Here is a 26,116-nt window from a genome sequence, read left to right on the forward strand (position 1 = left end):
TAGGAGCTGTGTGCCCACCACGGGCTGGTGATTACAGCTGGTTTGTTCAAGTCACAGATCAATGTTCACATGTTCAACATAGGAAGGGACATCTGTATTGATGAACAGCTGCTGTTCAGTAAGATAATTTCATGGCCTCCAGTCCAAACCAGGGAACTATGGCCTGGACATTTGGGCTCAGTGTGACGTTCAGAAATCTTATGTATGGAGGCTCCAAGTTTATTTGGGGAGGTCTGCCTCAGCACCAGTTGAGTCCAACCAGAACATGCACATTGTACTGGAGCTTTACGGATGGGCTTGAGGGCCACCATGTCCTTTTTAACATCTATTCCTCTGGCTGATGAGCTGCAGAAGAGGAGGATGGCCCTGGTAGGGACACTGAGGTCCCTGCAGCTGCTCAACACTAAACACAGGGAGGTGTTTCCTCTGTGTTTGCTTTCACACACAATAAGATCACTGTGTCCTATGTGCCAAAAAGAAGGAAAAATATCCTGACAGCACTTCTACTGTTTGTGTACACATAGTAAAGAGTGTAAGTTAATTTTAAAACTCTCCTTGTACCAAAAATAATAATGCATTAAAATTAATTCTGCTATCAATTATTGTTATGGTCAAGGCTGTAATAAAAACATTACCTATATTTTACTTTGCACCTAATTTTTGGAAATACTGCATATTTAGTGTTTTTCCTGTTGAAAAAAAAGGGGTTCTAATGACAAAGTCCATTTTTATTACACTTTTATAAGATGTACATAAGGAGTAAATGTGTTAATTTTTCTTTAAGACTGTCCTTGTGCCAAAAATTATAATGCATTAAAATCAATTCTGTTATCAATTAATGACACGGTCAAGGCTGTACTACCTTTATCAAAAATATTTAATTCTGGCCCTCATTTTTGGAAATACTGCATATTTAGTGTTTTTCCTGCTGAAAAAAATAGGTTTTCTGATGATAAAAAAATCCATAGCAACATAAAAACAGTTTGAAAATTACAATACATTTATATTTATATTTATGGATAAGTCTGAAGTAGTTGAAAAGATCAGATGCAGTAGAAGCAAAAAAAATATTCATGGAGTACATTTTTATTGCACTTTAATGAGACGGACCATATACACGAGGTTTATGTAAACTTAAAGGAGTGCACAAAGGTTTTAATGGATGATGATGGAAACATTCTACAATACACTGATTTTTTGTGACACATTTCAGATCAAGTGTACTCAGAAAAAGTACTACCAGATTGTGAAGGCTCTTCCACTGTCACTTAAGAATATGATTAAACAAGATAAAATACATTCCAAAGTTGTCCTTAAATGAAGACAGCTTTATATCAATGATGTTGAATTTTATAACCATAAATGAAACAACTCTTTTATGAGTTCCTGTTCCACTAACTCTGCTAAAAGAGATTACATCCTCAAAGATTTTAAAATTGACTAAAGTTAAGAAAAGATGCAAATACTTAGCATAAGCACCTCAGTTTAAGATTATTAGTTATGTTTATCCTCCATAGGTATTACTGAGAGTCCTGCCCCAGTAGGTCGTATCGTTTTGAGACAAAAACCCGTATCTCCAGGTGTCAGTGTAACGTGACAAAAGTACCCATTAGTGCATATTGATGAGTGCATTATGCAACTTTGAAGCAGAGTTGGAGCTGTCCAAATTTTGCATCTCACCCTTTTCAAACAGTAACAGGCAGTAAACTACTGTATAAAATGTGCAGCAGAGGGATTTCATGGAGAAGCACCCCAGTTACTGTAAGTCAAGGCATATAATCTCTTTCCCCAAATGATGGACTGTTTTATTAGAGTTAAGTCAGTGCTTTAAGTGGCTCAAAAAAGGTGCCAGTGCTCTTTTTTGCAAGAGTCAATCTTAAAAAAGGTCAACTTCCGTGTGCATGTTTTAATCGAACTCGCCTCTTGATACAAACATCGCTCGTTGGAATCCATGCCGTAAACTCATTTTTCCTGTTTGCAACGTTTGTTGAACGTTACCTCTCCAGCTGTTAGCAGACCACGTATACAACCAAATATCTTTAATATTTTGTATATGAGATACAGGGCAGCTGGATGGAGTCAGACAGGGTTATTATTTTTAAAAAGCAGGGTTTCAACCTTTTAAAAAGTACACAAACTGCCGTAAATTAGGCCGACCGGATAGAGACACGTTTCGCGCCGGACCCCGGACTAATATGGATGCCCGGTCACATTTGGTACTTACATCAGAACTGTGAAGACTGATGTGCTCTGATAAGCGGTGGAGTAGCTACAGTATTTGAAGGATTAAAATAGAAGTGCTGGTGAGCGTACTGCAACGCTGAAAGTATGTTCTTGGCGCTTGGAGAAGTGCCAGGACTCTCAATTGACATTTTTAGAAATCCCGGAACTTCGTATCGGTACGTACCAGCCCATTAAACCACTGAGTTAGGAGTCTCGTCAGTCTCTTCTAAAGTGGCCGATTTCTCCTGGTTGAGTTGCCTTTTTCTCCCCATAAAACATTTACAAATTGAAGTTTTTGAATTCTTGAGATACCAAAGAAGGAAGCTCCTCAAGACTTGAAAGCAAAATTTGTTTACTCGTGTTTTGTTTAGTCTGTTCCACAAACAACTGGTTGACAGGCTAGGTCAAAGAAAGAAAGAAAAACAAATATATATATATGTTGACATGAAGATTTCATTTATTAAACAAGAACGATTGAAGATGAACAAGAGGCTTCATCCACTCTGTCAATCAATCTTTATGAAATGTGCCACAGTTATGGTTCCTCGGTGACCACACTGAGCTTTCAAACAGAATAATATTAGCCAATGAGTGTTTTATTTTTTTTAATAAAACCTTGTTCTTCCTCTTCGTCATTGCAGATTGTAGATTGTGTCCAAAGCTTAGCCCAGAATTTCAGAGTAAAAGTCCAATAAACTAAAAGCCTTTCAGTGATTATAAAAGAAAAAATTGCAAATCAACAATATTTGTTATGAGAGAAAATGTTAGTATATAGTGCATCTCTATACACATTGACTATAACAACACAAGTTAAAGCTGTATAAACTTAAAGCATATTTAATAATAATAATAATGTAGTGATAAACCACAACTATTAGGCTAGTGTACCTGTCAGTTTGTAGTATGTTTATCAGGTGATCCATTGCCTGGGTGAAAACCTCCATGTGATATTTCTGGAAAAAAGAGAACGCGCTCATTAGCATGAAGGTTGTGCAATCAATGTTAAGTTAAAAAAATGTAATCAAGGACTGACAGGCAAGTTATAAAAACAATAGCCTGGAGTCTTTTAAGGACGTCTGCTAAACACATTCATCCTGGAACACAAAGCAGATAAAAATGTAGCTTAAAAACACACTGCAATCAACAGTTAGAATGCTTTATATTTGATAAGCAATGTTGTTATCTGTGACTGTGATGAATGACATAAATGATACTTGGTTTATCTTACTGTAACACATCTATAATAGGCAGCTGGGAAAACTAGTTTGGTATTTGTATTTACAAATAAAATCACAGTAACTACAGCCATAAAATATGAATCTAAAAATCTTAAAAAACAATTCCTTTTTATTCTTATTATTTATGAAGGAAAATCATTCTCGCACTCTGTTAAAATTAGTTCACAAGGAACATAATCATAACCAAATTTACTACAATGCAACAAAACTGACGGGGAAAAAAAAGCTTTTCAATTGCTGATCATTTTTAGAAAAAAATTCAAAGTTTCACACATAAAAAAACAACACAAACAGCACAATAAATGCCACAAACAACAACATGAACTTTACTTTAGAGAGGGACTGAAGGGCTCAGAGGACATCTCAGAGGTCTTCCATAAAGGTGGAGAAACAACGCAGTCACACAACGGCTACAAGAAAAAATCACTTACAGATCAGTTTACAGCTTGTTTTGTGGTAAAATATTATGAATATAGGGATGTTTGTCTGATAAGTGTAATTTGGTTTAATACAAGAAAATTATTACGAGTCATATAACGTGTTGCAGGTGATGTCATATATTATTATATAAAAAAAACCTGTTGGATTACTAATTTAGATTATTACTTATGTAGCAAAAGACTAGCAATAAATGCACTGCGTGTTTTAAAGGGCTGCTAAAATGAAGCTATAAGTCAATATATGTTGGTCCTTCTATAGTTTGACAACTTGTCCAAGTTGTAACATGCACTTTGCCCAGAATTAAGTAGGACAGTCTTTAGCAACCTGCAACTCAAATGAATATGTGGGCATTGTAGACATATAACGATAGATGCCTTTATACTCTTGACTTGGTGACTAAAGGTAGAAAATAAAACTCGAATCACATTGTGAGGACGATCAAAAATGCTGGATGTTCACTGAGGAGCATGAACAGAAAGATCCACAACAATGAAACAAAACAAGTGCACAGAGAGCACAAATAACCGCCAAGCAGTGTTTGTCAGAGAATCACAGTTATCTGGATCATTGATCCTGATCATGGTACCGTGATCATTCACACTTTATAGGCTTAGAAGAATTTCTATCACATTAATAACGATACAGTAGGTCCAAATGTATGGACACCCCATTTCTTTCAAACATCACAATAAATCCAGATTCGATCCAGATGAAACTAACTAATAATAGATCGTTAAAGAACCATTCTGACATAACTCGGTCAAATTTCAGAAAGATCGTTATATGTTAACTGAGATATGAATTTCTGAAATTTTATTAATAACGAGAGATAATAGTTTTCAATTTTTAAAACTGATCCAGAATCAGTGTTTTGATCCAGATCCTCTTTAAAAATTCAATGGAATTTTCCATAGCGTAAGATCTATGTTTAAATATTTGTCAAACTCCGTTAATTAAAGACAAACTAATAAAAGAAAAACATTGGTGAAAATATTACCTATACATTTTTATTCTTAGCCAGAGATGTACCAGGTAAATGATGTGCTGCAGAAATTTGTGGGACAAAAGAGTTGAGAATAAATCTAATTTTTGCAAAGCATGCAGATAATTATTTAAAGGGAATAAACAAGGAGCCCTGAAGGTCTGATCATGTGGCCTTGAATCTTATGTGCCCACCTTTTATCTTTCTGTGACCAGATGAGTCAATGTGACACCATAACACTAACAATGATATACAACCACTGGTAACCACTGAATGAAGTCAGCACGGATACATTGAAGGGGTCTTACATATACTCATGTGGATGATGGTAAAATGTGAGATTTTGTTAGCATAAACACCACTAAGGTGGTTAGAGAAAGCAGATTAATTGAGCCATAAATATGATGACATTGTTAAAATTAGATTGATTATCTTAAGCTTACCAGGGGCTCAGGTAACACAATACACATAATAAAAGGTTAGATTCATGGATTCATGTGTGTCCATTCATTGTAGTTGTCAGTGGGGCCGACATGGAGTCAGCAAACGACAGGTTAGCTACGCTAGCTAGTTAGCCTCTGTCTGTCTTAATATAGCTGTCCAAAGGTATAGCAAGAGTGATTCTAGCGAGTTTTCAGGGAAGTAAGGAACAGCCATCATAAAAGCGTCAATGTTTTAAGAAGGTAAATTTGTGTTTTTTTCTCAGGTTTATTCGGGACAAAACTCCAGTGTTCTGGATCAAATGTGACCCTTCCAATTGGTGAACGACTTCCGACTATGTTACTGGTTGCATTACAAAAGCAGTGCACTCAAGAAAACAAAGGCTTAGTTAATTCCAGTAAGTTTTGTTTATTCAGACAAAGTTTTTCAGAAAAGTTGCATATTTTAAGGTTTATTCTGAGGATCTTAATTTGGATTCGGGTGAGAAATATAAATGTCAACCAAAAGTGAAGACAACCCAAGTCTAAAAGGACCTATACTACAAAGCTGGATTTGCTCCTATCGCGCTAACTTCCGGGATTTAATCAGTGTGTGCAGGACTACGAAGCTGGCTAAAAGTGGGCATACACTGTGCGACTTTTTCAGCCGTTGTACTGCTTCAGCTCAAACTGTGCGACTCAATTGCAGAGTCCGAATGTGCGCAGGTCACGATTCATGTTCTCACACTATACGGACCGACAGTCTGACAAGACCTGACTGCTCATACTGTACGTCCATACACAACACGTCTGAGTCTTGTTTCCGGAAATGCAACGTACAAATTAGAAGAAGAGGAAGAAGAAAAACTCTGAAGCCTTGCCATTAAAACAAAAGAAGAAGAAGATCTCAGCAAAGAGAGCATTAAAAATGAAAAGGCGGCGATGTGATAGACCAGGAACTGGCTGGACAGACATGGGCAGTATGGCGCATGCACAGTGTGAGAGTTTGAGGTTAGCTGGTCCGTGGCACTGCTTCAACAGTGCGATACCCTCACGAGGAGCGACCAGGATTCCAAACATGCTGATCAGGAGCTGGTCGTGAGGTGTTAATCTCTTCTTATGATCCCATGAATACTACACAATGCATGACACGCAATTTAGCCGAAACTTCCCAAAAATAGACGCACAAGTGAAAAATCGGCTCAAAATGAGCCAAAAATCGCAGTGTATGCCCGCCTAACGTATTACGGGGCTAAATCATCATGATAACTTAGGCTGAATGATAAAACTGGTCGGGACAAGATTTTGTATTGGCTAGGATCTGCGCGAGTACTAAAGTCCCGCCTCCTGACCAATCAGTTCTCTTAAAAAATTACCTGACCAATAAAAGGAGGATCGTTGTGAACTCTATGTGTCCTGTAAGATAATATAAAACACAAATATTGTCCAGCTCTGATGAATGTGCAGCATCAGCCACAGACAAGGTAAAAGTGAAAATGATCAGAGTGTCTGTTTATCTCACCAATTTAAGCATTATTCATTCTTTGCTGCTTTTACTGTAGCAACAGTGTTGTTTTTGGTCTGAATTATGATTTTAATTCTTCATATTTTCAAAGAATTATTCCTCAATTGTGACGTCAATTGCTCTCCAGTTTCTCTGTGATTGTGATTGGTCTGATGCTGTAATCTCCTCCTCTGTCACAAGAGCACACACGTAGCCAGGCTGAAATCAACTCGCTTAACTTAGCGAGTTGTAATCAAGAATGTTTGTTAGGTGAAGCCCGCTAATGGAGATAAATCTGGTATATAATTATCTAGCTTTGTAGTATAGACCCCCAAAATGTGTCACATATGAAAAACTTGATCAGGATTTGCTCAAGGCAGCAATACTCTACTCCTTCATAAGCTCCAAAGCTGGTTATTATTCATTGTCATCTGGAAATTTTTCAAGTCTGTGTTAAAAACAACAGTTTACCTCAGAAATATTAGTATACAATAGTGAAACACCACCAGATAATTAAGCCCTATTAGTGCATTTGTACACTAATATATATATATATATATATATATATATATATATATATATATATATATATATTTTGTCTTACAGCAAAGGCCGCTATCTATTTAGAAGATGAAATTCAGGACACACCACCGCATTTTAAATCAGAAGTGTGGAAGCATTTTGGCTTCCCCAAGACAAAATGAAAGACGTGAGAAAGAAAGAACATGTAAGAGGGTCACAGAGAGGAAAGAGATAAACTAGAGAGAGAATCAAAGCCATAGTTTATTTATTTGATATGGGATTTGTTTTAAAGTCCAATTATTAAGGCACAAAATACATTTTCAGTTGCACTTTTAGAAAGAAAAGGAACTATTATGCAGTTTTGCATTGTTTACTGTAGAACTTTAATTTAGATAAATACGCTTCTTCTTCATTTACACTATTTCTTTATTTAGTTCATTCAGGATTCATTAATAATTAAATTCATTGTTTTGCGTAGTTAATTCAGGGACTTTTTGGACAATTAAGCACTTTCTTCAGATAATATAATAAAACTTTTCTATCAATTGTCTATAGTCTCATTTAGTGATAACACTAATATTGTAATTACTCGCATTAATAAACTACAGTCCCTTCAAACAATGACACACAAACTGCGTTATATTTTCATCACATAATAAGCTACCACTCTGATCATACTTCTTCCCTCAAGATTCCCAAAAGGAATCAAGAACGATCCTCAACGACAAAGAGCATATGAACTGAATCATTTCTCTCTGTCCGCTTCACGCTCAGAAAGGAGTATCACGACTCATCATCGTGGGTAGCGAGACCAGACACTTTAGAAACACATTTCTCAAGTCAAAAACTATAGAAATGATCCCTGAAAGTATAGTCTTAACTTCCTCATGTCCGCAGCAGAGAAGTCATTCTCAGACCAGACCATTTCACTCACGTTTTTACTTTTTTCATCAAACAAACATAAAACCACAGCTACGCATTATCAACGTAACAGAATCACAAACATTTGCTTTTAAAACGCAATTGTTTCAAAGAAAATACTTAAAATTGTAAATTATTGCCCGGGTCCCACAATGCCTTGCGCCAAAATCTGTTACGTCATCGAATTGTTTTTGGATAAATGTTCGTCTTTTTCTTTCTTTGAAGATTTGATGTAAAAGCGAATTATTGCAAGTATAAAGCATAGTCGAAAGTGGAATATTTCCTGTTGTTTAAATGAATTGCATTCTTTATTAATGCACTCGCATGTTGTTTTTAACATTCCCTGTAGAAACCAAAACACAGAAAAACAGTTCCGCTTGGACTTCAAATCACCAACTTATGAGGGCCTCGTCATTGAAAGAGTTAAAGAAAGATAAATAAATAAACCCAAAAATATTTTACTTTGAATTCACTGGCAAATGTGCAAATAATAGGACATACTTACAGATATAAATACACTTTTTAATGTTTTCAAAACAATGTCACAATGTGACACAAGAGGGCAGTGTTTCTTTCTCAAAGTGTACAGGGAAAATAAACATGTTACACAATCGTAAATACAACGGATTACCAATATCTTTTTATAAACTAACACCAAAATTAACCTAATATATGTTAATGCATATTATCTCAATTTATAGCTAAAACTTTTTTTTTTTTGATCAAGTAATACGCGTTTTTATGTGGAAAAATCAGTAAATGTTTACATGAAGGTACATTATATATCTAATGTATTTTACCAAACCTGGATAAAGGAAACCAACGCTATACTGTCTGTAAATAAAGTTAGAAAAATGTTTTTTTTCTCACAAATCCATTGTGTCAAACAGGAGCACGTGTCCATGTTCCGCTTACATCTGTCTGCTAGCTGGTTAAAATTAACAGCTACTCATGAGATGTGACTAAAAAAGGACAACTAGTTTATCATAACCTTTTCTATGAAAATGAAACTAAAGTTAATTCCAACTCACCAATGAAGCAGCCGTGGAAAAATGTCCTCCAAAAGATTAATCAGTATTATCCGCGGTCAGGACCATTGCGCATGCTCACACGCATCCTTTTTTGGATTTTTCTACACATATCACATTACTTTAATTACAACTTTGTTACTTAATGTGATATGACAGTGTTTAGTGTTGCTTTTGACAAAACACTGTTAACTTTTCCAAACAAATGTTAATTAATTATTTTATAACAAGTCACTTTAATTTTGCAATTTTTCTTTTGAACAAAATAATCCAAATGACTAATATCACCTAAAAGTCAGTGATTTGATGATACATGAACCTTGGTTATTAAAAAATGCAAAAATAGGATCTGAGATACAGGCCCTTTACTTACTTGGTATATTACAGTGCTGCACTTAAGCACCTCTAGTCAGCAGTTGGTTGCCTAATTCAGTGATTCTCAACTGGTGGGTCGGGACCCAAAAGTGGGTCACGGACCTGAACTGGGTGGGTCGCGGACAACTGGTCAAAAATAAATATATTCCTAATGTCTCTCAAGTTGGACTTGCCTTTCATTTTGCGAGAAACTTTTTTGACAGGCATGCTGTGAAATGCATGTTTCACAGGAAAATATACAAAGTCTTTTTTAAAACATAAATCTATATGTGTAATTTTAACAGCTGTTAATTGGGGCACAAATTAATAACTGTGGCAAAATGTGGGTCCCAGGGTGAAACCAGTTGAGAACCCCTGGCCTAATTAACCTTGGAAATCATGTACTGTCTGACTTCATTAGTGAAAGTAGCAATATTTGTTTATTTTTATCACATAGAAAGCTACCAACCTGATCATACTACTTTTCTTAAAGTTCCAAAGGAACAATCCTCAATGACAGAGGGCATATGAACTGAATCATTTCTCTCTGCACGCTCCACACACAGAAAGAAGTATCACAACTCATCATTGCAGATAATGTAACCAGACACTTTAGAAACACATTTCTCACGTCAAAACCTATAGAAATGATCCCTGGAAGTATATTCTTACCTTTCTGCTGTTGGCAGAAGGAACCTCATGCTCACACAAGACCATCTCACTCATGTTTTCACTTTTTTTGGCCAACAAACATACAGTCACAGCAACGTATTATCAAGTTGAAAGAATCACAAACATTAGCGTTTGAGTCACAGTTGCGTTAAAGAAAATACATAAATCTTATAATGCTTTGCCTGGGTGCCAGGACGCCTTCCGCCAAAAACCGTCGTCAGATTGTTTTCGGTGGTTTTTTTTTAAGATTTGATATAAAATCGAGTTATTGCAAGTATAAAGACTAATCGAAACTTGAATATTTCCTGTTGTTCCTTCAATAAATTAGCTTTTTTTTAAAAAATAATTAATTGAGGCCTGCCCCAGTAGGTCGTGTCGCTTTGAGACAAAAAACGGTATCTCCAGGTACTTTCCAGGAGGGATGTCAGTGTAACATGACAAAAGTACCCATTAGTGCATATTGATGAGTACATTATGCAACTTTGAAGTAGAGTCCTCTCAAAAGGAAAACAGTAAAAGGCTCTCCCCTGGAGCTGTCCAAAATTTGCATCTCACCCTTTTCAAACATTAACAGGCAGTAAACTACCGTATAAAATGTGCAACAGGGTTGCAGAGGGATTTCATGGAGAAGCACCCCAGTTAAAGGTGCAGTTCGTAACTCTTATGAAAATGACTTTCTGTCATATTTACTAAAGTTGTCACTATGTAAGGACAGCCTTACATGAAACTAGTAGTTTGTGTGAAAAACCAGGCTGATTGAGTCGCCCCTGCTGCTCCTGCAGTTTTTGGCAGATTGTCAAAATGATTGTGTTTGATGGACTGTCTGACAGCTGTTGCTCACAGTCCCCGCCCCTTTTTCGGTGGCTGGAGCGCTGTCTTCATTCACGACTACACTCATCTTTTTCTCCTCCACATTCAGACGCACCTCATCTCGGAACATTATGCGTGGTGAGAGGGCTATGCACGGTGGTCCCGAGTGCTTTGAAGGAACGGGTTCTGGCCATGGTCTACAACCGCCACCTAGGCATTGTACTGTAAAGGAACACTGGAGAGGCCTGGTCTGGTGGCCAGGTATCAACAGAGACATCAAAGATCTGGTCAGAGACTGTGTGACCTGCTTCACCAGTGGTAAAACTGGCCTTACCCCACCTCCAGCCTGTGCTGTGGCCTCAGGCTCTATGGACCCACATACAGGTGGACATACAGTATGTGGCGAACTTCATGGCACTCCTCAGCATCAGCGCTTCCTCCTGGTGGCTTACGATCTCCACTCCAAATGGCCTCAGGTGCTTCCTGCTGGACCGTCTACGCCCTCCAGTGAGAGACACTCCAGCAGCATCGCCCTCCACAGGTGAAAGAATGGCACAGCAACAACGTAACGTGAAGCTGCGGTTTGACAGGAAACACAGCGTGAAACTTCCTACACTCACTGTATCGGACTGGGTCTGAGTCCAGCAACCCACTCGATCTGTATTGAGCAAAATGGCTGCGTTCACATGGAATGTCGATATATTGATACGGCAACCTTATGGATAGCCACTGCCTACATAAAACAAAATGGGCACAGACAAAACCAAACCATTATTCAATACTATACAGTTTGTCCTTTTTTTCTCCTGTCTCAATCTTAGCTGTTTCGTTTTCTTAGTTCTCTTTCCTTTTATTCTTAGTTATGGTGTAATTGCTAATTTGTGTTAATTAAATTAAATAAATAAATAAAAACCTTCTTCTTCTTCTTCTTCTTCTTCTTCTTCTTCTTCTTCTTCTTCTTCTTCTTCTTCTTCTTCTTCTTCTTCTTCTTCTTCTTCTTCTGTTAGCAAAAACTTCCCACCACTTAGTATACGCCTCTTTCAGAAGGAATAACCAATTGGAATTGGTGCTTGATGACTGACAGTCGGTTCATCGAATCATCTCAAAGAACGATATGAGTCGCCCTCCAAAGTCTCCGCCCACCCGGTCTCCTGTCTCCCGGTTGTTGAGTCTGTCAGACCAGAGACCGCGTCCTGCAGCCCCGCACGGTTTGGTCCGTAATTTAGATCACCAGTCTGAGACCATCTGACTGAATTCTCCATCTGAATGGAAGCAGCCGGTTTCGCGACTCGGATATCGCCCATGGACACCTCTGGCGTCGAAAGCCGGGTGGCGGGAACACCAGAGTTACGGTGGCTGGGCAGCAGATTCCTGGACTCCACCGGGGGACGGATTTGGTCCTTTCCCTCAAGGGTGAATGATGAATCAACGTTTCCCCCGGTTCCACATCGTTCTACACCCGAAAACCTGACCCGCGTGGAACCTGATGTGGAGTATGAAGGTCTACCACAGGGAGCAGCTACTGGAACTCATATGCTGGCGGGAGCCGTGGCTGGAATCATGGAGCACTGCCTCATGTACCCCATCGACTGCGTCAAGGTATTTGAGACCGGTCCCGGTCTGAAACCTCCCTGTTGTACTGGTTATACATACATACATACATACATACATACATACATACATACATACATACATACAGGCCTGATTTCCAACCTCAGCTGCATTAGCTTTAGCACAAATGCTAACATGGTAACCTTGTTTGCTCACAGGTCAATAACTGTTACCTCATCATGTAACACATTGACAAATGCCGACCAGACCAATGCCTATAAATACATATTTCTATCTTTTGTGGTTTATTATTGGTTTAATCATATTGCCAATTACTCAACAATAAATCTAATATTTATACTTATTATAGCATCGAAAAGAGCAGTGTAGTATAAGTAGCTAAAGATGCTAGCTTGACAAGTGTGACATTTTGACTTTAATTAGTTTTCAAAACAAGTAAGGGTTAGTAATTATAATAATACATACAGGAAACGAGACATAGCTTTTTATGTTATATTGGTCATTTTAATTAGGTGGATACATTTTACATTTATATAAATAGTGTTTGCTTTTTAAGATGTATTAATTTATCAAATGTTGAATCGGTTACTTACTGCTAATTTAGGATTCGCTAACGTGGATTCGATTCCCACATTTGACATTTGTTTTTCCAAAAAATAGCTTTTTAGGGTTAGAGTTACAGTTATGGTTAGAGTTAGGGCTAAAATAAAAGGGTTAGTGGGGTAGCTAGAAATAAATTAGCTGAAATACAAATGACGAAACTTTAAATCACGTGGTGCACATATCACGTGACCTAAACTGGGTATCCATAGAGTGGCAGTATACATTTAAGCCACGGCCTTGTTGTAAAGTGGCTATCCGTAGCTGTACGGACAACCCTCAGCGCTATTCGTTCGTGGCCTATGACTACCGGAAGTCATGTGACCATTCCGTACATTCAAATCAGAAGAAAAAATGGCTGAACAAGCGATACACGTACAAATTCACAGTGGCGAGAAATTCATATCCACTACAGAAGGTTACGATGAGGGATATTGGTAGTTTGTCCGTAACGTAGTTTAGGGTTAGCTTGTCTGTAACGTAGTTTAAGAATCTACTTATTAATAGCAAACAGAAGTACTGGCCGATGAGGGGACGCTACGTATGAATATCACAACAATTCATAAATATGTAGCATGTCCGTAATGTAGTTTAGGAATCTATGTATTAATAGCAAACAGAAGTACAAATACGTAGCGTCTTAATCACGTGACCTATTATGTCACATGAACTGGCCAACGAGGGGCGCTATGTATAGATAGAATGTCGGTATAGTGATACAGCTACTTACGTATAGCCACTGCCTTGTTGTAAAGCTACCACGTGAGCCATAAAGACCTTATGGATTTAAGGATTTCTTGTTTGACAATGACACCCAAAATTTTAATTCATTAATAATACACCTATATAGTAATTAATGACAAGCAATTGGTTTGCACAGCCAGGATGAAAAATGTACAGCAACTAGTTGGTCTTTGACCCTGTTAGTTAAAGGTGTGTTTGTGGATTATTGGAAAAGTACAGTATATGGTCTTGTGTTGGGTTCTCGGATGAGGTCTGTAGTAAGGTTCAAGGTGAGGAGTAGATAAGTGTTGGGTAACCCAAAGGGGCCATCAGTCCTAAATGATTACCTAGACAAAATACTGACTGAGCAATAGCAGTTGTTTCCATCGTATCTTGTAATTTCAAGTAAGTCTATTTAGTATGGGAGCTGTTTATGTTTTTAGTCCTCACCAACAGATGGTTCATATGCCTCATGTATGGTATACCAGGCGTGGTTATCCTAAATAAGTTGGTATTTCCTGTTTTTGTCAACCTTTATTTTCCACACAGAGCCCAGTGTAGTCAGGATTGATAAATTCAAATTTTCATCAGGAGAAACAAACATTTTTGTGGTTTCTTGAAACAGTTCTCAGTGACGTACTCTTCCAGTTCGTTTTAAATTCCTAAGACATTAGCCAACCCCCTTTTTCTGTGCAATAAAACCAAACTGGTCACTGCTTTACTCAGAAGAGAACTGTAGCTTGCCCAATTTTGGGCTTTACACTTCTGCAAAAAATGTGTGTTTTGCTCACAGTGAAGAGATCAGTTGTATTTCCATTCAATTTAAGAACAACACGAGCTCCTGTATTCAAATATTTTTTCATATACTTTATAAGATAATTTAAAATGAGGATGACGTGTTAAATGTTTCTATGTGTGAAAAACCCCAAATTTATGAAGCCATTGCAGTCATGCTTTAAATTCCTTGTATTGTCTGTATTTTTACTATCTTAGCTTCCTGTTACCGTAACACACCACAGTCCTAAAAGAATGAATCTCTGTTTCCTTATTGCACAAGGGCTTTCTCATTTATCAATTGCAGCACTGTTTCGTTGTGTCAATAAAGAAATAATAAAAGCTGTATTACATAAAGAGGACTTAGTTGAGAGCCAACTTGTAAATAATGCAGCCAAGTAAATTATTATTTAAACCAATAGGGCATCATATTGTGCACCATAGAAGCCGTAAAAATCTCAGATTTAGTGTTCAAACTTTAACTTCATTGTGTGCTAAAAAGGTACAGTATGGGACCTATGACATTATACAACCCAAGTAACATAATTGGGTGCTTCATCTACTAGGTCCAGGGGGCAACAACACATTAATGAGCAATAGCTCACTATCGAGCTAACATGAACACCATCCATAAGGGCCTCTGATTCTCCATGGTTGTGAAAAACGGTACCAAAATGACTGAGTTCACTTCCTGAAACGAAAAAAAGCAATAGTATTATTATTATTCTTGTTGGTTTTAAACATAATAAAGCAGAAATTGCAATATGACATGGAATAATATACCCTCATGTGCATGTTTTGGGACAATATCATGCATTTATACAACTGGGAGGGCAATATTACTCCTTTCCTGAAATGGAAATAGCTGTAGTCCACTGACTAAACCCTTATCGACATGTTTTAAAACTATGTTACACATTTTACTCTATTTTTTGCCGTAAAATGGATGCTCCAATGTCTAGCAGCAAGTGTAGCAAATGGATGGACATCAAATCTCGCACAAACTCTCGTCTTTACCTTCGTTATCCATCACCAGCTGCAAAAAAAACCCAGAGGACACCTGGAACTGAGACAGTCTCTACGGGTACATTCCAAAATGTTCAACATGTTTTTGTTTGTTTTGTTTTATTTTTAGATCTTACCAATAACTTGTTAGATTGAGCTGGTTGTATTCTTTTGTTATAGTTTTGTAGGGCCGATTTAGGAATTTCCCAGAGGCAGCAGGGAATGTCCAGTGTGTGCAGATGAAGCTTATCTATTACAGGTTTTGGGAAAGTCTAATATTGTGTAATCATTACAGGTGTGCCAAAACATTGATACACTGATACATCACAATATTTTGTCTTGCGGTACGTTATCAATACACTGGCACCAAATATGTTGTTTTTTTTCTGTAACACAGGTTAAATGTTGTCAGGTTTACAAAGAACAAATTGATATTAGTATTAGCACTGAAATGTATGTGCAGTCTAAGTATAAGTTGAAATGTGTGACCAGGTTTTCATAGACCATCCAGTTATTTATATTATAATGCACTGACTGAAATGTTTATTTTTCGTATGCAGGGAAATTTTCCAGTTTTCATAAAACAAGTTAATTCTGCTTGTTAAGCAGCACTGATACAGTATGTGTCCATGTTTATATAGAAGTTGATAATACTAGCACTGAAATGAGTATTTTCTGCATAATGATTTAAAGTTAATTTGCACAAACATCATTAACAATATTTTGTGAAGCATTATTTTCTGTCAGTCTTTCCTTAAAGACTTAAACATAACACAAGGACATGTGACTAGTTGTGGTCAGTGTGTGTTAAGTAGAGCCACTGTGCAGTAAACACTTTGTTTACTTAGCTGTAATTCCTGTGAAATGGATTCAGTGCAGTCAATAAATTCTGAATTTCTTCAGTGACACAGATATCGCAATGTATCGTGGAAGAAATTTACCACGATATATCGATTATTGCAGAATCGCTGCATTGCGATAATATTGTTATCGCAATGTATTGTATCGTGAGGTACCTGGCGATACCCAGCCCTAGTAATCATTAGAGTTTCTGAACTCTATTGGTTCTCTGATGCACTGTTCACTCACTTGATGACTCTCTCTATTTTAAGTATAAGGCTGTGTTTGAAATGTCACACTCCAGTCCTTACTATATGTTTGACTTTTAGCTTGAAGCCGGTCCCAGGATGATTTTACATTCCATCCGCAATGCATCATGGGGCGGTTGAGTAGACTTGAGTAGTATGTTAGTATGACATTTTGAACACAGCCTAAGAGTCAATATTTTCGACCTGTGCATTTCACCAGAACATGAGGTCTGTTTGATTTAACGTCTGGGCCTCATCCTCACTGACGGCAGCCTTTTCTTTCATAATCAAGTTTGGGGGTTTTGTTCGTCCACCCCCCTTGGTATTGACTCTCAGTTCTCAACTGTGATGCGTCATTTCTTTTTATTGGGTTCATTGAGGTTCATTTTAAGCATCTTCTAAATTATGGTTTATTTATTCTATTTATTGGGGTAGCAAATGCCTATATTAACGTTAAACTAGTAGGTTTTTTGCACGTCAAAAATATTTGTTGTTTTAATTGGATTTATAGAGGATATTTTTCAGATTTGGTTCTAGATTTGGGTTTTGTTGCTAATCTAATCGCACTGTTTTATCTGTTCTGCTCCAGACACGCATGCAGAGCCTGCAGCCCGACCCGAGCGCTCGATACAGGAACGTAATGGACGCCCTGAGGCAGATCGTACGAACCGAGGGCTTGTGGCGACCAGTGAGAGGCGTGAACGTGCTGGCGGTGGGGGCGGGGCCTGCACACGCTCTTTACTTTGCCTGTTACGAGAAAATCAAATTCTCACTGAGCTACGCTATACATCCTGGAACCAACAGCCACTTTGCAAATGGTAGGGGACCTTTGTGTTTAATTGTGGTACTGATGCTTTAGTTTGTTCACAGCAATTGATAGACAACTATAAAATAATGAGAATGTTTTAGGGCCCTATTCTCCAGTTTTACATGCATGAAGTTAGGCAGATTCTCTAATCTTGAATACTGACCACGTTTAAAGAGACCCACAGGCTGTAAATGAAGGCTGGCTTATGTGATTCATTTACAAAGGAGACGGACTTTTTTGTGATGTCTTTTTTGGGCTGTTTGGAAATCATGGAACATGAACTTGTTGCTAAAATTGATGAAAAAGATAAAGCAAACTTTTATTTTGAAAAGGTCTTATTGTTAAAGGAGAGTGTAACAGGTTTAATGGATTAGATATGTGCTTTTCAACATTGTGTAGCCTCCTCCTGCATGTGTGTAATCATTGTGAGTATGTGTGTCTGTGTGTGTGTGTATGTACGCTACAGTCGGAGCGTCTTCTTCCTGGCTGGGTATAAACAGTAACTCCAAAGATGAAAGTTTAATTGTTACATACGCTTGTACAGTGATCAAACTGTGGCTTTACATTTTACATATAGTACAGTCATGGACCAAAGTATTGGCGGCCCTGGACTTTTTCCAGAAATTACACAATTTAATTTATGTGCCTTGAAAAACCCCAGAAAAAAGCCTAACAAACAAGCCAAAATTTACATAATTTTACACTTCATTAAAAAATGGACGTGACAAAATTGTTGGCACTCTTTTAAAACTGTGTGTAAATCATTTTATTTCAAGCACGTGATGCTCGTTTAAACTCATCTGTGGCAAGTAACAGGTGCTGGTCATATAGAAATCACATTTGAAGCTAGGGGTGTACCGATCCGATATTGATATAGGATTTTATCGGACTGCATCTAAAATCACCAATATAAGTGCTCCGATATGTTTTTGTTGTTTTTGTCTCCGCCCTCAGTTCTTCCCACCATGTACTGACAGTAAAAAAAAAACTTGAAATGTTCTGTTTGAGTAACATCACTTAATCAAGCCTTTTCTAACATTCCACACTACAAAATAAGTAGGGATGTAACGATTAATCGTAAGGCAGTTAAAAATCGATTCATAGGTATCACGGTTGATATCGATTTTCTGACAATTGAACCGCAGTACCTTTTTTAACCAGCAGGGGCGCTATCCACAAGTGTAGGCGGCGGGCGGAGTCTGCTAATACTTTCTTTCCGGCTGCCTTCTACTCTTAAATATGTTAATAAATGATTTATTACCCCTTTAGCACCGAAAGAATATCTGTAATATTACTTGAATATCTGTAAAAGTCACGCTTTTCTATTAGCTCTGTCTGCTAGCATAGCTTCTCTTCTTCACTGCAAGATATCTGCATGCCAACCGACCACTGTGTTACCAGCGCCCTCTGCTGGTTCAAACAAATATGACGTAAAAGTCCAATTGTTAAGGCACATAATACATTTTCAGCTGCACTTTTAAAAGAAAAAGAACTATTATGCAGTTTTGCATTGTTTATTATTGAACCAGAATTTAAATTAATAGGCTTCATTTTCATTTGTATTATTCCTTTATTTATTTCATTCAAGATTTATTTTTAGTTAAATTGCATTGTTTTGAATAGTTTATCAAGGAATTCTTTTGACAATGAAAAATAAAAGGAAAACAGTACAGCATTTTCTAGTTTTTTTCCCAAAAAAAAAAATTTGTCTACAGTCCCATTATGTAAAATAAATCGTGAGAGAATCGTATCGTGAACCCAGTATCGTGAATCGAATCGTATCGGGAGTTGGGTGAATCGTTACATCCCTAAAAATAAGTAATAAAAGTATGTATGGTTCATGCTGATATCGTATCGAATTGATATCGCTTTCGGGCAATACTCAAGGCTGCAATATCGGTATCATATTGGAAGTGAAAAAGTTATATAGGGACATCCCTACCTGAAGCCAGTTACAATGTATAAAAGTTGACTCAACTTTTTTGTGCCACACCAAGCACGTAGAAGAGAACGAAGAGCCTGTAATGGCCATTTTATGGGCGTATACAAGTGTGGGTCTTAATTGAGCGTGTCACAGACTGTATATGTGATGCCATTTCCGGGACAAGCGTTTGTTGCTTGACGGGGTGGAGCTCAAACGGTTTTTGACCGCAACACTTCGAACACTGTATGTTTGTATACTGTGCGAAGTGCAAAGGTTTATTGGTGAACTGATTGCACATTGGTTTGGACTTAACTAAATATGAAATAAGTATACATGAAGAAGTCGTACGAGATTTATCTCAACTTGACAGTGAAAGGTGTACATGGTGGGCACGTCAGCCACTCAGCCCTTTAATAACCCATCAAGGAAGCCAAGTAGTGGATTTGGCTACAGAGCCAATAACAGTTTGAGGACTTGAGCAAATGTGTGGAAAAAAAATGAACAATCTCAAAGTTATGAGACCATTTTCAGAGATCTTCAAGTTCCTTTGTCCGCTGTGCGTAATAGTATCGAGAAGCTAGAGTTTGCAAAAATGTACCTGGGTAAGCCTTAATCCTTCTGGGAGAATATTTTGTGAACAGATGAGACTAAGATAGAGTTTTGGGTTCAGTTATGCACAGCGGACAAAGGAACTTGAAGATCTCTGGAGATGATCTTGTTACCTTGAGATTGTTCTTATTTCTCCACAATTTTGCTCTTTAAGTCCTCAAACAGTTCTCAGCTGTTCTTTCTCATCTACATGCTTGGTGTGACACACAGACACACAACACAAAGGTTGAGTCAACTTCTAGACATTGTAACTGACTTACCAGCACCTGTTAATTTACACAGGTGAGTTTAAACAAGCATCACATGCTTGAAATGGAATGATTTGGCCACAGTGTTAAAAGAGTTCCAACAACTTTGTCTGGTTCATTTTTTTTTTTTACTTTTGTATAAAACTCTGTACATTTTGAATTAGGGATGTAAAGATTCACTCAACTCCCGATACGATTCGATTCACGATACTGGGTTCACGATACGATTTATTTTACAAAATGGGACTGTAGACAAATGATGACTGAAAAATATTCCTTTATTTTTTTTGGGGAAAAAACTAGAAAATACGGTACTATTTTCCGTTTATTTTTCACTGTCAAAAGAATTCCTTGATAAACTATTCAAAACAATGCAATTTCACCAAAAATAAATCTTGAATGAAATAAATAAAGGAATAATACAAATGAAGAAGCCTATTAATTTAAATTCTGGTTCTATAATAAACAATGCAAAACTGCATAATAGTTCTTTTTCTTTTTAAAAGTGCAACTGAAAATGTATTTTGTGCCTTAACAGTTGGACTTTAAAAAAAAAAAAACCGTCGTTACACTGATATACGTTATATTTGTTTGGACCAGCAGAGGGCGCTGGTAACCCAGTGGTCGGTTGGCATGCAGATATCTTGCAGTGAAGAAGAGAAGCTATGCTAGCAGACAGAGTTAATAGAAAAACATGACTTTTTCAGATATTCAAGTGATATTACAGATTGTCTTTCAGTGCTAAAGGGGTAAGGGATCATTTATTAACATATTTAAGAGTAGAAGGCGGCCAGAAAGAAAGTATTAGCAGGCTCCGCCTCCGCCTGCCGCCTACAATTGCTGGTTAAAAGAAGTACTGCGATTCAATTTTCAGAAAATCGATATCAACCGTGATACCTATGAATCGATTTTTAACTGCCTTACGATTAATCGTTACATCCCTATTTTGAATATATTTTTCTGCATTTTTGTGTTCTTTTCAGTCCACACGGGTAGACCAAAAACATTTGTAATTGCAACTATTTCTGGGAGAAATGGTGTAATTTCTAGTATAGTTTGTATTTTCTAACTCGCGCATTTTTTTTTTAAATCAATAAGTCAGGCCTAGCCATAAATTTGTATCCGAGATGAAGGTGCATGACTTTTTTCTCTTCCTTGCTCTGGAGAATTGGGTCCTAGGTGAGCTAAAGGCAAAGCAGGTGATTAAATATGAATATTTGAATGTTGTATTTAATAACCACAAGTGTATGTTTTAGAATTAACTTTAACCTCCATTCTGTGTCTTGCAGGTGTAGCGGGCTGTGCAGCCACAGTGCTGCATGATGGCCTCATGAACCCAGCTGAAGGTAACGCTCGCTTTTTAAACTGTTCTGCTCATGTTGGGTCGTCTGTTGTTCACGGTCTCAAGGGTGTCGAAAAATGCAAAAATCTAGTTTTCTATTTTCCATTTGAAAATCCCATTTCTCTTCCTTAGTGACAAATATCAAGAACGCCATTCACTACTTTTCAGAACAGCATGAAAAGCACAGTTAGATGGATCTCTGGGTGCGTCCTAACACAGACCTTCCTCTAAACAAGACTCACTACAGAACTCACTCACAAGTACTGTCCTTTACCAGAGAAAAAGCCAAGAGTGGCACATATGGTTCAGCTGTTTGTTAACAAATGTGCCTGTGTCGCGTTTTTCATCAGCAAATTTGACCCAGAATTGTCTTTCTGATAACACTTTATTGAGTAAAAAAAATATCAAGATTTATATCGTATTTTCAACATTTTTGAGGAAAAAAAAATCGAGATATGAATTTTAATCAATATTGCCCAACCCTAGTGCAGAGTATGAGCCATTGTCTTAGATCGTCTTCAAAATGCCACAGTAAATCTTTTAAACATTACATTGATGTACATCTGTGTGCTTTGCCATTTCTGAAACAGATGAAAACAAATGATTTTGATGGTGATGATGACATTAATGTCAAATATCATGTTTTTCACGCGTTCCTTCATTTGGTTCCTCCTGTGAAGTGGTTATGGAAAACATATTTAAAAAATTGTGCATCAATCATTATGTACACCTCTTGCTCATGGATTATAAAAACTGTGATGCAGATTTGGAATGTAGACACTAGGTGGAGCCACAAACCAGTTTAGGAAGGACTACACCAGTACACGATTGGAATTAGGTTGAAATGAGAGTGAAAAAGAAGAAAGCTTTTTATAATTAAAATCTAAATTAAATTAAGTAAACTAATCAGATGTGAATGGATGTTGTTTGTTTTTCCTTTTAGTTGTTAAACAGCGCATACAGATGTTCAACTCACCGTACAGAGGTGTTATTGACTGCATAGGCTCCATGCTGAGACACGAGGGCCCCTCAGCGTTCTACCGCAGTTACACCACCCAGCTCACCATGAACGTGCCCTTCCAGGCGCTTCATTTCATCACCTACGAGTACCTGCAGGAGCTGCTCAACCCCCACAGACACTACAACCCCACCTCACACATGGCGTCTGGGGCGCTGGCTGGAGCACTGGCTGCTGCTGTGACCACCCCGCTGGATGTCTGTAAGACCCTCCTTAACACACAGGAGGTCCAAGCCCTCCACGTTGTTCAGGCGGAGGCTGCAGGAGCCGTGGGAGTCGCCGCCGTCCCAGGCAGCCGCCACATCTCTGGCCTGGCCGAGGCCTTTCGGACTGTGTACAGAATGGGTGGCGTGCCGGCGTTTTTCAAGGGGGTTCAAGCCCGAGTCATCTACCAGATGCCCTCCACAGCCATCAGCTGGTCTGTGTACGAGTTCTTCAAATACATCATCACAAAGCGGCAGCACGAGAGGCAGCTGCGTGGAGACTGAGACGGAGAAAAGTAAACCTCTGTAACACAGTGATCCCTGATGCTGCTCCAACAGTGAACGAGGTGATGATCCAAAACCATCTGAAGGGTTCTCGAGCTCACCAGGTTCTGAGAGCAAAAGCTCCTTTTAAATGTGTTTATTAGTATCAGCTTTGATGACAGGTTTAAACAGCTCTGATCTATTTAGCTAAAACCAGTTTCACTTGAAACTTATACCTGTAACAAAGCACTCGACAAGACAGTGGCCCTCATTTATCAATCGTTTGTACGTTCAGATCTGAGCGTACGACGTGCGTTCGACCAAATTCATGCAAACTTTGGTATTTATCAATTCTGACGTGATCATACACTACGATCAGATCTCACATCAGGTCTGAACTTGTGTACGTTTTCTTGACCAAAATGTAACAAATAGTCTTGATCAAATAGCAGGGATTTACGCTTTTAGGCTGTGGGTGAGTATAATTTAATTTAAACCACCATTAGGCGTTGGTTAAGTTATTTATTGAGAATTTAATTCAAGCCTGAGTCTGATCCAATATGAAAGCGCTGTTCATTGCCTCCGTTATTTTCTTCCACAGCGTTTAAAATTAGCGACAGAAAAGCACATGCTGATTTTCATCTTGGAAATGTTTATTTTCTTGCCAATCTTTGTTTGACCTCAGTGGGCGGAGCCTCCGAACCAGAAATATTTGAGGGCGTAACATGTTAATGACGATCAAATTCAGCCGCCGTATTCATCAGCACTTGATCCTTGGTACGCTACGATCGGTCAGATACAAATGTTTCATAAGTCACACGTTGGTCCTGTCAGACGAACAAATATGCAGTTTGATAAATGAGAGCCAATATGCTTTGATTCCTGGGGTTAACTGCTGAGTAGTTACTAATATTCTATTTTACCAGGTTTCAATTGGCCATACAATTCACCACAATGGACAGAAAACATAGAAACTGTGACTGTTATCATGATGGCTCACTTTCTCGTGCTACATTTCGAAAAAAATTGGATAAAGATGAACTCATATCCTATGTTGCCTCACAGAATACTACAATGTGCTGTCACTGCACATTGTAGGTCTTTAATGAGGGGCACACTAGTCAACCACAAAATTAGACATTCCAATTACTCTCTTAAAACAACTATATACCACTTAATTTAAATAAAAGCTGCTCCTATATAGTGTGGCAAAAAAAATCACTATGCAAACAGAAAACACTCCCAGTGAGTCAAAACCCTAAGGATGAAATGTGAGCATTTTGTGCTGCTGCTGCTTATGTGTACAGTGATGAAGTTTATTAATGTAATTTAAAGAAAATAACTAATTTAGTGAAATGACTAACTCACTGTCAAACAAAGCCTGGACGCTAACGTCTCTGTTCAGAAAGTCAGAATGAAACTTTGAGTGGAGACGTTAAAGTGTGTGTGGAAAGCCTGGTTGAATGAGTTTGGATCAGATCTAAAGCTGGAGAAACAGACTTTGCTTTGCTGTTATGTTCAGTGGGTTTTAGATTTGTCACTGAGATGTACAAGCAATGGAATGATGAATTAACATGTTAGTATTCATTCAGGGCTCTTTATACCCACAACAGTTAACTAACCCTGTAGTCAATTAAATTTTATTATTTTATTTTTTAGGTAATTATAATTATACTGCATATCTAGCCATTCATTTCAAGCAATTAAATCACTTGTTTTTCTCCTAAAAAAGAAAAAAAGATGTCCTCAGATGCTACATACTGTATTTTGCTTAGAAAACATCCTGTTTATCAGTTTTATGAACAAAGTTAAAAAAATATATATATAATTGATCAAGAATGAAATGTTTTCCCCTGTTTCGTAATTTGTGGAATACCAAATTGTTCCATCACCTAAAATTCTTATTTTATCTCCTTGTCGCACACTCTACAAGCACTTAAACAGAATGATTATGGATTATTAGAATGTAGCTTTATGTTGGAAAACCTCAGGATGCAGAATGAGGTTCATCTGTTCACACATGCCTTCTATTAGCTGCCATACAACAGACGCACACACTGTACCTCCTCAGATGTGATTCTGAAGCCATATCATAACACATATGTACCCTGCTCCTTCTCCTACCAAGTCTTGGTAGCTGTACAATCACATACTATATATATACTATAAATTTGTGGAAACCGGATCAAGACTCCAAATATATTTGGCATTTGAAGTCAAAAAAGGAAAACCCAGTTAGTGAGAGGTGTGTGTGGTTTCATGTGCAGGGCAGGTAAACCCACACAGGTGGAAAATGTTCTATTTTTTGACGTTTGCTGGAATGTTGAGGTTGTAGATCAACTGGGAACCAAAGAGGAATGGAACATAAATGGGACGCTAATGTGAATTGTGTTTTCAAACCTGATTTTTGTGAAGTGTAAATAAACTGAAGGCAGCTCCTCGCAGAAGCAGGGTCTTCTCTTGGTGCTGGCTCTCCAAGCGCTGAGAGGCTCCACACTAGTCCAAGAGTTTTATTTTTCCTTATGTTCTCTTCTTTCAGCAACACATCACATACACACACACACAGACTTCAGCCTGCAGACGGTTGATTATACAGATGTTTCACTATTCTTTAAAGCAATGGTTCTCAACCTTGGGTTTGTGAGACACTGGGTTGCCAGATGCCTTCAAGGAACACATTTTTTTTTAACAATTTGAGGCCATTTTTGCATATTTTTACCCTTTTTCTATAACTAAACCAAACTTGCCATATTTGAACCTATTTTCATCACTTTTTCTTGCCATATTTTGCTACTTTAAATGCATTTTTGCTACATTACTCCCA

General features: G+C 37.8%; 1 protein-coding gene, 1 long non-coding RNA gene and 2 other non-coding genes across 5 annotated transcripts; 1 reads left to right on the forward strand and 3 right to left on the reverse strand.

Moving 5' to 3' along the window:
* Nucleotides 1–2,801: 2,801 nt before the first annotated feature.
* On the reverse strand, nt 2,802–9,577 carry LOC114470972 (uncharacterized). 2 transcript variants are annotated; one of them, XR_003674931.1, is made up of 5 exons: nt 9,282–9,577; nt 3,792–3,871; nt 3,257–3,317; nt 3,112–3,176; nt 2,802–2,927 (listed from the first exon to the last, which is right to left on the reverse strand). It is a non-coding gene; the product is annotated as an uncharacterized LOC114470972 (long non-coding RNA). The 2 variants fall into 2 exon arrangements; XR_003674930.1 differs by having other exon boundaries at nt 2,850–3,176.
* On the reverse strand, nt 7,992–8,207 carry LOC114472481 (small nucleolar RNA U3). The gene has a single exon (XR_003675118.1). It is a non-coding gene; the product is annotated as a small nucleolar RNA U3 (small nucleolar RNA).
* Nucleotides 9,578–10,095: 518 nt separating the features above from the next.
* On the reverse strand, nt 10,096–10,302 carry LOC114472668 (small nucleolar RNA U3). Its single transcript, XR_003675168.1, has one exon. It is a non-coding gene; the product is annotated as a small nucleolar RNA U3 (small nucleolar RNA).
* A 1,956-nt stretch (nt 10,303–12,258) lies between these two features.
* Nucleotides 12,259–25,784, forward strand: LOC114470032 (mitoferrin-2-like). Its single transcript, XM_028458024.1, has 4 exons — nt 12,259–12,713; nt 17,466–17,694; nt 21,755–21,811; nt 22,751–25,784. Exons 1-4 carry the CDS (start codon nt 12,381–12,383, stop codon nt 23,311–23,313), a joined length of 1,182 nt encoding a protein of 393 aa, XP_028313825.1. The 5' UTR covers nt 12,259–12,380; the 3' UTR covers nt 23,314–25,784.
* The last annotated feature ends 332 nt before the right edge of the window (nt 25,785–26,116 follow it).

The sequence above is a fragment of the Gouania willdenowi genome, chromosome 1 (genome assembly GCF_900634775.1).
Source record: "Gouania willdenowi chromosome 1, fGouWil2.1, whole genome shotgun sequence".
Taxonomy (NCBI): Eukaryota; Metazoa; Chordata; class Actinopteri; order Blenniiformes; family Gobiesocidae; genus Gouania; species Gouania willdenowi.